Here is a 14,094-nt window from a genome sequence, read left to right on the forward strand (position 1 = left end):
CAAAAATACACACAACAGAAACAGCTGTCACAGCTGAATATAACATTTTCAAGTTTAATAGAACACCACAAAGTTAATATCTGATTTCTACTACCACAACTCAAAAACTCCACAATGAAAAATTACTTTGAGCCAATTTTTAAAAATTAACAATAGTGCTGCGAGACAGCAATATAAACCACTGTGCTATTTCAGTCATAGACTAAAGTTGTAAAGTGCACCTTCAGGTAACATTAACTTTGTCTTGTAGATACAAAACTGCTAGTAGATAAAATTGTGTAGAGTGCAGAGACCTGAGCTTGTCTGTTGTATCCAAGGACCATTAAGATAAACCTGTGAGGAAAAAAACCACATCAATTTTATCTTACATAGTACATTTTAGTATAATCCTGTTTTAGGGGATTACCTACTTTATGTAAATGAGGTACTAAATTTGTCCGCAAGGTCAGTCTGTCCCACTGTCTTGTTGCGTCCCCAAGTCCTCCTGCCTGTTTTATGTGATAATTCTGTCAGTAAGTGAGGCTTGATTTTATTGATGTGTAGAATGACATTATCGGGGTCTGACCGCATCTGTAGCGAGTTTTCTCCCCAGAAAATTTTACCAGCTGGTGGCATTAAGAAGTAGCTGGTTGCTGTAAGCGGCAGCTGCTTGGGGGCACTTTTAATACCTTGCAATAATATTGAAAAATGCTGGAGGTTATTGCTCACACCTGCCAGGTCAGACTGGTGGTCAGTGGTGTAACACACACTGCTGGCTGTAGTGCTCACACACTGCCTGTTATAATAGGAGGAACAATAGTTTATTTTATTATAAAAGGCCACCCGGCTCTTGGAACCCAACAGGGTCAAGTAAAAACAGCCGGGTGGAGCACCCGGGAAATAGGTGCTGGGGAGATCACAGAGATAGAAGTGGGGCAGACATAGCACATTGTAAAATCTCCTTGGGGATATTGCAGAACTCTTCAGCATATGCATTACTTGTATTAAGCACAATTATAGAAAAACAAATGTTATACTTGAGTGCTTCAAACTTCTAATGGGTGAATAAGATAGGTTCATTGTGCCCCTGCAATTCAACAGTATTGTATATGGTAATTATTATCCACTCTGCAGTTAAGGGTCAGAATAGGAAGTAATCTTACATGGGAAAAATGTAATCCTTACAAAATAATTTTTAACTCAAGATTTTCAAACCTCACTTTTAATTATGTGGTAAACTCTTAACATTTACTTTAGAAAAGAGAGAAAATAGTAATCGTTATGATTGGGGTAGCTAAAATAAACTGTTGAAGTAAAAATGGGTCTACAAGGGCATCTTTGGAGGTATGATAAAATTCTTCAGTCTAACAAAGTGCAATTACAAGAAATGAACCATACAGGTACTGTAACATGTCATAATATATCATAAGGGATTGTAAATCTATACCAGACAGTCCTACCAAATGGCAACATAGTCCATAGGCTGTCCTGTCTGTTATTTCACACATTCACATTGTGGTAGACTCATCCCTGACCAGCTTCTGTAGACTTCCGTAACTTGGGAACACGGCTTGTGCAGCATTTTACAAGGGACTGTCCCCAGAAGTGTGTGAGTCAATAATACCCTTAATCTCTGTAATTACAGCAATACAAGGAATCCAAGAAAGAGCCACCTATCGGCAGATATTTTAAACAAGCTAGAACACAAAAAAAAAAAAAATATCTGACAATTAAGCAGGAAGGAGCTGGGGGCCTCAGTTGAAGGCTTGGTGGGCTGCCGCCTCTTGCCCATCCCTGATTTAGTAGGTGACAAATGTCATAAGAGTTGGATAATGAGGCACAGTATAAGAATAATGCCATGCAGTTAACACTATTTACTAAAATTAGATACACAGATCAGGCTTGTCTGTGCTGCTCGTGTTAATGAATTGCAATGATTACACCACCCTTGGTGTGATGCTGCCATGTTATCGGGCACTAGTTGGGCAGTGCAGCACTCATTTGATTGTAAGATTGCATCCCCAGCTTATATTACAGAGTAACAAGATCTCCAAGACAAGTATATTTTAATAAGCTACTTTGCATTAATTTATTTCACAAGAATGATTGTGTTTTCTATCAGGCTTGGTAGTAGTTTTTGAATATTAAAGTATTCTACAAGTAAAAACCTTTCCAGCTATAGTTAATTTAGCTGGTATCCTAACATGCTGTGCTCCTGTATGTTGTGTTGTCTGTACCGTTCCCTTCCATTTCACACTACATACATCATTTGTTTAGTAACCTTATACAAGCTGAACGGTTTCCTAAGGCCTTGTACACATTGGTGTTTTTGTGCACGTTCAACAGGCTTTAAGGATGTATGTGAAATGCTGATTCAGAAATAATGTATGCACATATTTATAAGCTATAATGACCCTTTCTATCAGACATTTGGATTGTGCAATTTCAACATTGCCTTCAGTAGTGAGAAGACTCTGTAAAACATGATGAAGTTCAATGTTGAGAACTTCTTGAGTACATTGTACATTATGCTGCAGGAGGCTTTGAGAACATATTTCTATCGTTTGGTTATGGTTTGTTTGTTTTGCCTGGACTCTCTTTACATGTCTTGTACATGAGCAGTTCTGAACGTTTTAACAGCAATATGAAGTGGCTGTAACAGACCTTAGGAATACTTCTAGGTATATGACCTTCATAAACTATAGTTTTTTTTTTTCTTTTTTTCTTCTGAATGTAATCGTGTGATTTAAATGTTCCACTGTGATGAATTTCGGGACACTATTGACTTCTGACAATGATAAAATAATTATTTTGTATTTCCTTGCTCAAGAGAATACAGAGTATACGGTTCCTTTTTTATACAACATATTGGCAATTTTCAGCTATTTCAGTTTGAGCCATTGGGCCTAATACCCAGACAGCTAGTATACCTTTTTAATGTTTGTAAAACATAGGTAATTGGGTATAACACTAGAAACACTTACTTTCTGTGTTACTCTACAGATTAGTGTTTTTTAGTTGTCAGTATTTTTAAGAAAGCTACTTACACATTTTTTGCCTTTTTTTTTTTAAATGCACTAGGAAGCCTACAGTGATCTCTAATTAAACATTCTATATAGCTATTTAATGTAATCAGTCTAACTTAAATGCAAGTGATTATGTATGGCCTTCGTTTCAATACATACTCTATATTGTGTTTGGTTTCATCATTGTAAACTTATTTTCAGTCTCTCCTGTTTTTGTCAATATTTAAAGTCCTATAGTCATGTAAATGTTGTCCTTTCATAGACAAGTTAAGTTGTCATTCTCATTTAGTCATGTGGGGGCTGCCACAAGTGACTCCAGGGGAAGTATTTAGAGCTGCACTCCTTGTTTGGGGAGAAAAATCACTGTACCCAGGGCAATACTGAGGTGATGGTATGTGTGCTAGATGACCAACCATTGCTGCTTCTGTTCAGTGGTCCTGCTCACAGTTTGTACATATAGCTGCTCTATGACCTGGGCAGGGGGATATGGACACAAACATTTCAAATACTGCTTTGTATTGCAATGCTTAACTTGAGTAAGCAACAAACTTTGTTCCTGAAGTAACATTGATACATATGCATAAGATGAGATTTTGAAAATGTGACACACACATATTTTTTTTTAAATATGCTTTATGATTACATTGCAAAAGGCCTAATTGTTTAAACCATTAGTCATTGTGCATTTGCTAACACATGTTCCTCTCTGTACAGATGAAGTGCCTGCAGACATGGTTGCAGAAGAATCAGGTCCTGGTGCACAGAATAGTCCATATCAACTTCGCAGAAAAACTCTCGTCCCTAAAAGAACCGCTTGTCCTACAAAAAGCAGTATGGAGGTAAGGGAAGAATCCGTTTGAAACTAACTATATTTGGTACACTTTAAATGGGCAGAACTGCATGAAACAAATGTAGTGTCATTGAACCATCCTTAAGGAGTTTGTAAAACTTTATCTATATGATCAGTCCGTTCATGATCAGTGTAATGTACCTCTTGAAGTACAAGGCACTTCCTGACTGTAGATTTTACATTGTCTATTAGAATAATTAAACCTTCCATTTACAAGTGATATCCCTTCAAATACCAAGTACTAGCAGCAAGTGCTAATAGTTGGTCAAACTGTGAAGATAGTTGTTAATGTTTTGTTGGGGGTTAAGAGTTTGGCATAATTGTTGGGCGTTAACAACCCCCCCATAACAATATGTCATATTCTTTTAGTTACTATTGAATACACAGGGCGTTCTTGTAGGAGCCGTTGCAAAACCCACATTTTTACACATTCGAGTTGCTGTATCTGTAGCTCTTGTTGTTTTAAGGAAACTAGTTAAAAATCACCTACACAGTACAATTGATTACAGAAACAATAAATTTGGATGTCATGGAGTGACTTCCCTCCCCCCAGTACTACTTTCTTACTGAAAGCTTAGCGATGACTTGATATTGGCGAGTTAATATTGATTATTGACTTACAAATAACCAAATATTTAAAGCCCTAAAGCAATGTAAGCAGAACCACGTTAAGGCGTATAGCTGTGTATAGCTGTTTAATTTGACACACAGCAGAAGTCGGCAGTTGATAACCTCTCCATCAGCAGTTCCATTAATGTAGATCAGTGTTTCCCAAACCCAGTCCCCAGGGACCTATAATGGTGCAGGTTTTCCAGGTCACCAGTGAGATAATTATTATAACCTGTGGATCTATCAAAATGTGTCGGTCAGTAATGATTACACCTGTGCTCCAGCTGAGAGAGCTAGAAAACAAGCATGGTTGGGGGTCCCTGAGGACTGGGTTTGGGAAACACTGATGTAAAAGTAACGAAACTCTGCCTGCGTTTGTGACTCCCACTGATGTCACCAGTGCTCTGGTGTATATCTAAATACTAAAGCAAAAGTATATGCAATATTCTTTATATCCCAGGCGTAAGACTCTACTCATGTGTTGAACCTTGTGTGTATCAATGCTTTTGGTATTTTCAAATATGTAATATGTTGTTATTGGATCTTTTAGCTGTCTTGTTATGGAACTCTTACATAAATTATATACAGACAGTATTAAGACCTTGATAAATAAAAATATTCCAATATTTTTACAAAGTTAATCTGTGTCTTTTTTGGTTTGACATTTTGGCCATTAGGAGCACTGTTCCATAGGGGCTGCTAAATAATACTTAAACAGTAACATGACTTTACCTATGCAGAGGTGTAAGGATGTTTTTTTTTTAAAAACTAGATTATTCTGGTATCTTGAAATTTTACAATGGGCCTACATCCTGCTTTTAGCATACATATGGATTTATAAATAAAATATTGAGAAATATATGAAATGTTAACTTGTGCGGGACTAAGCAAAGGATGAATGTTTTACTTCTAGGATGTGGTGGTTATGGGAACGGTTGCTGTCATCATTGTCTTGTGACACAATGTGTGTAGTGCCATGTTTGCTCCAGCACTTATTGCAGTAACTAAGTTATTGGAAGTCATCCAGTCTCTGCCCAGTACATAGGACTGTAAAGACAGTGTAATTGTTCAAAAGTGAACAATGAGGTTTGTTAGTTTTTAAAGGTTCATAAGCACAGAACTCAAAAATGCTTGTTTAAAAACTTTATACATTGTTCTCACTTTTAGCAGATCATTAAAATAACAGTCCTCAACCTCCCTGAAGATATGTGTTGTACTTAATGAGTGCTTCCACAGTGCTGATTATATTGTAGAGCATGAAAACGCATTCTAAGAATATTAATATCCCTGTGTATGAGCCATTATTTAGTATCCAGTTGTTAAAGCATTTGTACCTTCCCTTGCCGTAGTGTTGTCTGTGGAGATGTGTGTATCGTTTGTAGCTATGGGGTAATATGCGTTGATTTCTGTTTTACCCAGCATTGTGTTGAGCCGTTGCCCTCCTGCTGTAATTGTATTATGACGTTTGGGAAATTCGGTTCCATCAGAATGTATTACGGGAGTGATCAAATCTAATCATTGCTGAAATACTGGGTATTGGGGTTGTGCAGGGGAGTAGGTGCTGTAGAGTAGACTGTACAACACATTGACCATGCTGGCAGCTTATTACCTGTTATACTGTGTTGGCAATTGGTTCTTCTCGCTAAAGCTGGTTATAAAAGGTGACTAAAGTGGGGCAGAGTCTAAATGGATGTGGGAGGTTGACTAAAATTATTGTACACTAGATGCTCACTGCAAGTGTAGGGTATAAAGGTTAATGTTAATTTAGCCACATATGTGGTTAAATTTTACAGGATCTGCCTGTTTTAGCCCGGTTTGATTTTATCGGTGTTAGTATTGTCAGAAGAGATTATCTTTAGTCAACTGCTGACTGTATTTATGAATATACTCGATATTTGGGTGGGATGAGTCGTTTTCAGGCCAAACACTTAGCAATATCACAGTGCTTATAGCCTGCAAGACATTTGAAGTACTCGCTGTACACCTTATCTGTAGTTCTCAGACCTACCTTGGGCACCAATATTCATGCATGTTTACAAGAGTAGAGGTGAATTGGTGGCTGACTCCTTATAAAAGGTCCATATATGCTAATTATTTCATCTGTGCTTTTGGAAATGGCTCTCTAAAGCATGCATTGTGTGGTGATACCTCTGTATTGTCATATTGTAGTTTTTATGCCTTCTTATAGCCAACTTTACTCCAGCAGGTAAAGGGATTCATAGTTGTCATAGCAGTATGATTTTCTCTGTTTCTCTGAAATGTTTAGAGATGAGGTGTAATCTCTGCTGAAGTATACGTTCAGTTAGTACTGTATACTATGTAGCTGGCCGCTGGTGGGCTGATCTTACAGCCTGGTAGTGCAGTCCAGAGAGGTGGTCACGTGTGCTATAACCATCCTCTTCCAATCTCGTTTACACACAAGCCTGGGAATAATACAATCAATCTGACTGGATCATTCTTTGGTATCTTGCTCATTTTGTGATCATGCACTGCCAGCCATGTCAGTGCATATTATATCAGAACTCTAGAATGTAAGCTCTTACGGGCAGAGTTCTCTCTACCTATTGGCTCATATCAGTCTGTCTTCTCTTATGTCATTTGCTACATTCTGTTTGAGTCCCTACGGTTTTACTCGCTCTCCTTTGTGCTACTGATGCGTCTCTGCCTCATGTATTTGTCACTTTGCTTACTGTATTAGCTATGTTATCTGTGTGTGTACGATTGTCCTGTGCTACTGAATGTGTCTCATAAATAAATAAAAATTAATCAAGAGCTTTGATAAAATGCTTCGAACAATGAGAGAAACAAATTCCTAACTGATTTCATTATTTGTCTTTTTTTGTTTTTACCCATCACTTGTAAGACCTGCAATGTAACGATGCATAAAAACTTTATTTTAATAGAACATGTTTGTATGCTTGTTACCATATTTATACATGTACAAGGTTTGTTGTGTTTTTATTAATTGTCTTATATTTACATGAATTTAGTTCTGTACAATATAGAAATAATTTTTTAACAATCGCTACATCTATAGAAAACTAAGCAACAATTACTTAAGTTGGGCATCCAGTGGCAACTAATAAAATTGGTTGCGATATCTGAGACTCGCAATATCGGCCTCAAGTCTAGTGATTCTTGGCAGGAGCATTTGTTTCTATGGGGATGGCGAGATATTCAGCAGGCGCCCAGGTGAGAGTAGCAACATAGGCTGATGTGTAGAGGCAAAAAGATAGTATGATGAGTCATTAATTTCAAATGAAAGACTGTTTAACCATTTGTATAGGGAGAGGGTCTTTAATGTAAGGGCAGTTAAGTTCTGGAACTTAACAAATTTACCAACACCATTGAATATGATAACAGGCTACAGCTGTTGAGCCAGAAGTAGGTAAAACATCTCCAGTACAAGACAATTGCCATTTATGAAAGTTGTTCTTGATGTCATGCCGGCTTGATGAATCGTTTTTTTTCTGGTGTAATCAATTTTTGGGGGTGTTGGCTTTGTTGTAAAATCTGTAGGGTGCATGCCATGTATAATATGCTGGCCCGTTGGGCTTTATAACACATAATTCCAGCAAGGATATGCCTGTTGTTCCTAGGTATGATACAAATATCTCCCCTCCTTGATCTGTGCTAATTAAGTAGATCAAGATCTCACCAAGTGACAAGCAGAAATACTTTTGTGGAGTCTTTTCAAATCAACAGGAGACAGAATTCCCTTTAGATTTTTGCTTATTCTGATCATTCCCATATATAATTATTCATAGATTTCCAGGGCTTTTGTGCTTTGGTGTAAAACATGTGATCCACAAGGCCATATTGTGCTATCCTTTGGAAGCATGACTGACATAGGGAGACATAAATATTATCTTTTTATTTATAATGCTGACCTATTAAGCAGTGCTGTATATTGAGAGAAACATGACACAAACTGCATACACTAATATAAAACAGTGTAAAGATTGCCTTGCTCAAATCAGCTTGCAAGAGAACACATGCTGCAGAAGGTAGCAGGGACAGCGTAGGTGGTACAGTGGTATTGTGAGCTTCCAGTAAGAAAGCAGACATTGGCGACTGGCATTTGTGCCGCTATCAGTGGTAGGCTTCGAGTGAAGAAAGACAGCGGAAGACCAACACAAAAAAAATATGAAACGGTCACTAGAAATCTTAAAACAGCTGTTGTCAACCATAAGTCTTTCACCATTTATTGTTAATTGAACCTCCATCCTCTGCTGGCTCTATAGAAGGCTTTTGTTTTCTTACTTAACCACAAGAGTGTATGTGATCTGCTAGTTTGGAGTACCTGTGAGTAGCCTGGTGTTTTTCTTTAGTGTCATGCCCTCTGTTGGGGGAAAAAACCCCACTACTGTTCCCCATGTTCAGTGGCAGCAAAAATCAAAGGAGAAAGATGGTAACCGCAATGACGGTTGACTGTTATGACCATTAAACTCCCTGGCTCTAGTAGCTGAATTGAGATGGTATTCCAGTATATCTTCTAAACAACCCTGTCCTTGGTGTGATGACTCCTTGGCACAACTGCAATTTCTCGCTGTCTTCACAAGTCTTTACATTTGTGGGAAGATCATAATTAGCACAGAGCTGATCTAATGTGCAGCCATCTCCAACTGCCATCCGCATGCCATAGTGTTTCTGTCCTGCGTTGTACCACAGTGATACCGGGCATTAATCAGACAGGTCAGTCTGGCAGCGAATTAAAATGGATGAGCTTCACTCTGATTCTCTGCCAGATTCCCCTTGTACGATGGAGGAACCGAGTCTTGCGAGAGAGGAGAAGTCTCAGGACCTTGGAGGGCAGGTGAATAATTTATAGGAGAACTTGCTGCTACAGGGGGAGAATGGGGGTACTGCTACGGGGGGTGGGGCTGTGGAATTGTGTTTAGAGCCGGGGCATGGCTTGCTTCCTATGTGATATGACCCCACCCATGGCATGGAATGGCCACACCCCCTCTGGTGACACATTGCTTTGCGGTCGTGCATACAGTTCTGTCTGCTTGGGACTTTTTTTTTTAACAATGTAAATTCTATGTATTTTACTTGTTTAAACAAGCTTTTTGTGGTCTGGCAAAACTGTTTCCTCTGACACCTAGTAAAGAGTCTGACTAACTTCATAAGCAAGTTTGCCATGGCATATATCAAACAGCAGGCGTAGCCTTAGTGGTATATAGCTATTTGGGAATACTACTTGGACACTCTGTGAACCCATATTAAATGCAACTAATGATAAATATTTTCTTTTTGTGTCCTTTTGTAACAGCTAAACTTTATTTTCTACAAATTCCCTTTTTAGACAAGGACAGTTGTTTATTACACCTTGATAAGCATTGAAATGTGCATAAACTAATAAGTTGAAAAGTGAATATAAAAGGGATTTTATTTTTTTTTGTTTTTTTCTGTCCATTTTATATTTGTCTAAAGCTGCAATTTTATTTGGCTGTTCATCCAGGCGTATTTTAAAAACAAAAAAAGAAAACAAAAACATGGAGAAGTACACCTTTTACATTGCATCGCTTTTGAATAGGTGAAGTAATAGCTCCATGTCCTGGAGAGGTGCTAACCATCGTGTTGATTTTCCTCTGTGCCAATTTCGAATCACCGGATTGAGGCCAGCTGTGGCACATGCTGTCATTGCGTCATGGCCAGGCCTAGATGGAGCCAGAGAAATGAAACCATGTATTTTTTCCTTTCACTTTCTTTTCTGTTTAAAAGGAAATGACACTTGTTTGTCAAATAAGTTATGTTCTGTGAAGCTCTTATGGTGAAGTGTGGTACTACAGTTTAGGATTAGTTGTTGAAATGCTACTGGTCTGTAAATCCCTGCAGTTCTACAAACATTCAGTGGTAGTTCGGTCATTTTTTATGTACGTCCTGGTATAAGAGCAGTATGGCAGACTGAATTGTTCATATGTGTCTTTCTATGCATTGTGGAATAATAGAACAATTCCGTTTTTTTGTTTATTTGGATTGCAGGCAATATAAACTTTTTATTTAACACCGTTTTGTTCTCAAAAGGGTGCTTCAACGTCGACAACTGAAAACTTTGGCCATAGAGCAAAGCGTGCAAGAGTATCTGGGAAATCCCAAGATTTGCCTGGTAAGGTGGTTGCTTCAATCCTATTGTGTTTCTAATGTAACATTTACCACCTTGTAACTCAGTGTTTGTTTGTTTTTTTTTTTTAATGCTGAATTAATGTTCTAAGCCTTACATATAGTTTATGAACTTAAAATATACATTTTATTCTGTTTCAAAATTTATTTGTAATTTATTTATATTTATATTGTATTTATATTATATTATTTTGTATGTATATTTTTTTTTTATGAAGCACAAATGGTTTATTCTTGTGATTGTGTTCATGTTGGTGTAAAAATATTTCCTGGTTTTACGTTGTTTTTGAGAATGAAAAGCTTGGGTAAGCAATAAGCAAGTAATGTGTTCGTGTTTCAATATGTTAATAGCAGCTCCCGCAGAACAGTATCTCCAAGAAAAGCTGCCAGATGAAGTGGTTTTAAAGATCTTCTCTTACCTGCTGGAGCAGGACCTCTGTAGAGCAGCTTGTGTGTGCAAGCGCTTTAGTGAACTTGCTAATGATCCTATTTTATGGTAAGTGGAAGAGTTTTGATGTGATACTAGTATGATTTTAGAAATGGTTGTCCAGAAAAACCAACTTGTGCTGTATCTGTTCCTAAATGTGCAGGTGCACATTTTAATGCCACAAATGCCCAGTAGACTGCTTGGTAAAAATATAATTAAAAAAAATCTATTTTGAGCTGTGTGGCCTAACCAAGTTGAAACAGTAGAGGAAGTGTCTTCTAAGCAGACTTCTTGTTGCCAGATGTAACTATTTCAGCTGTGACTGTGTAGGTTATACTACTAATGTTAACACCAACTTTCACCAGGTAGCCGCAGCTTGAATCGATCTGGTACATGTCCGACATGTAGGTGGCATTATCACCGTTTCTATTTTTTTAGATATTTACATCACCAATTATTGCCTAGAGCATTGATTTGGGTAAAATATTACTCATCTACATATGGTTCTCCTGCTGTTGTAGAATCACAATTCCCAGCATGCCCTGTTGGCCTCTAGCTGCATGTGGTGTGCTGGGACTTACAGTTCCACAACAACCAAAGAGCCACAAGTTAAGGCTGATGCGAATAGAACTGGTCTTGTGTAATTGAGCCTGAAGACCCTTTTTAAAACATTTGAAGCAAAAAATACTTAAAATAGTTGAACAGAGAAATTGTAAGTTATATGGAAGCACTGAAATCCTGATTTTTCTCCTAGCCTAATGCTCTGCACCTAATGTGATGCTCCTCAACAGCTGGTATGGAAAGGAGCTCTTAAATGGCTAATTATTTGTATATTTAACTTGCATTCATGGTTATAGGAACTGTGACTGCAAAGGAGCAAGGGTATCCCCACTCCCACCCCCCTATTATGACTGGCATAGTACACAAGCGCCCTAAATTCAGAATTCAATTACTCATGTAGTCTGAGTATATTAAACTGTGACAGGGTAGCCCAGATAGCTTGCCTTCCCTTTGTACAGGAACTAGACTGTATTGTAAAGACTCCTATTTTGATAAAAATGCCATTAAACACAAGTGTTTTTTTGTTCAGTATTAAACATTCCACTGTGGTTCTGTGTAATCACTGTTACCTTCCCACTCTGTGTTACTGTGACATCACTGGATGGGTGAGAGTGCTCGTAGCTGGTTAGACTTGTATTAACATCACACTGTTTCACTTACAGGAAACGATTATATATGGAAGTGTTTGAGTACACGCGTCCTATGATGCACCCTGAACCTGGGAAATTCTTTCAGATTAACCCTGAGGAATATGAGCATCCAAACCCGTGGAAGGAGAGCTTTCAGCAGCTGGTATGGAGTGGGGCTCTTCACTTACTCGCTGTAACACAATCATAGTGCTAGTACTGGCTGTAACTGAATAAGGCTTTAACAGAACTGAACCCCTGTTCAGATTAAGGGCTAGATTTACTAAGCTGCGGGTTTGAAAAAGTGGGGATGTTGCCTATAGCAACCAATCAGATTCTAGCTATTTTGTAGAAGGTGCTAAATAAATGACAGCTAGAATCTGATTGGTTTCAAACCCGCACCTTAGTAAATCTAGCCCTAAGTGTTTTCGGTTTTGTTTTTCTATTTTTTGTTTTTTTGTTTTTAGATCTATACCTTCAAAAAGTTTTGGATTTGTTTTCTTTGAACAAAATGCAATAGTGTCTTAAAAACCAAAACCACAATAAGTACTGCATAGTTATTACCTTTACAGAGACTAGCCTCTAGTGAAGTAAACTCCTATTAACAAAATCTCAACCATAAATGCAAAGGTGTGAATATTATCTTATGTTCATATGCGTTCTAATGCCCTTAACAAATGCAGCCTACTGAAATCCTATTTATTCCTAGTTCCAAAATTCAGCCAAAATTGATATGGTTTGACTTTGATATTAAAAATTGCCAGTGGAATAAAACAAAAGTTGTTTAATAACCCAAATGAGATCTTACAATTTATTCTTCGTTTAAAGTTCACTAATGAGTGGTTTTCACTGTTTACAGTACAAAGGAGCGCATGTTAAACCAGGGTTTGCGGAACATTTTTACAGCAATCCCACAAGATATAAAGGCCGAGAAAATATGTTGGTAAGTTCAGTTTAGATGTTTAAGAGGCACATTTTTAAAGGTGGTTGTAGCGATTTCTTTCCAATCTCTTTCTTCTTAGTATTATACCATTCCTGTCTCTTCGCTCTAGCTCTCCTTATTATGATACCATTCCCATCTCTTCTCTCTGAGAGAAGAGACAGGAAGGACATCTTCATACTAAGATGTCCTTCCCATCTCTCTCTCAGTATTGTGATGTCATTCCCGTCTCCTCTCTTCTGTCTTTCTCACTATTGTAATACCATTCCCGTCTCTTCTCTCTCTTAGTATTATGATACCATTGAGGATGCACTAGGCGGTGTCCAGGAGGCTCACTTTGATGGACTCATATTTGTGCATTCTAGTATCTACACGGATGAATGGATCTACATTGAGTCTCCAATCACCATGATTGGCGCAGGTAACATTGCACAAAATGCTAAACCTAGTGCCGGACACTTATGCAAAATGTTGTGATGTTAACTACTAAGTAGGGTGCTGTATGCCATAACTTCTAGCCAGACCTTCATAAGTGTCCCCCAGATGAACCACTGCTTATTCTGTTGGTGATTATGAAATGTTGCACGGCTAATTATTTGGATTATGTTGCATTACAGCACCAGGAAAAGTTGCTGACAAAGTGATCATTGAAAACACTAGAGACTCCACGTTTGTTTTCATGGAAGGTTCAGAAGATGCCTATGTTGGGTATATGACAATCAGGGTAAGATTTCTCTTATGCAGATGTTTACGTTTTATGAGGAAAATTGCATCTCCCCCATTTTTTCTTTTTCTCAAATTTACAATTTTAGCTGCCACCCCACCCTTGATATGAGGTGCAAGGACAGCATTGTGTTTTATGTAAAGCTGCACCTATAAGATTATTCTAATGTGCATGCAGTGCAAGCAGGGAGGGATTTATGTTGGTTACACACTAGAAGGTGGAATGT

General features: G+C 37.9%; 1 protein-coding gene across 2 annotated transcripts in view; it reads left to right on the forward strand.

Moving 5' to 3' along the window:
- The window catches only part of FBXO11 (F-box protein 11), a 50,815-nt gene that overhangs the window by 21,964 nt on the left and 14,757 nt on the right, over positions 1-14,094 (forward strand). Inside the window, exons 2-8 of one of the 2 annotated variants that reach the window (XM_075204108.1) lie at positions 3,720-3,844; positions 10,495-10,576; positions 10,942-11,086; positions 12,241-12,370; positions 13,064-13,147; positions 13,433-13,565; positions 13,762-13,868. In XM_075204108.1, coding sequence (XP_075060209.1) covers positions 3,720-3,844; positions 10,495-10,576; positions 10,942-11,086; positions 12,241-12,370; positions 13,064-13,147; positions 13,433-13,565; positions 13,762-13,868 — 806 coding nt within the window. The remainder of the gene's footprint in view (positions 1-3,719; positions 3,845-10,494; positions 10,577-10,941; positions 11,087-12,240; positions 12,371-13,063; positions 13,148-13,432; positions 13,566-13,761; positions 13,869-14,094) is intronic. The other variant, XM_075204109.1, reaches the window with a different exon arrangement.

Source organism: Mixophyes fleayi, chromosome 3 (assembly GCF_038048845.1).
Source record: "Mixophyes fleayi isolate aMixFle1 chromosome 3, aMixFle1.hap1, whole genome shotgun sequence".
Classification (NCBI taxonomy): domain Eukaryota; kingdom Metazoa; phylum Chordata; class Amphibia; order Anura; family Limnodynastidae; genus Mixophyes; species Mixophyes fleayi.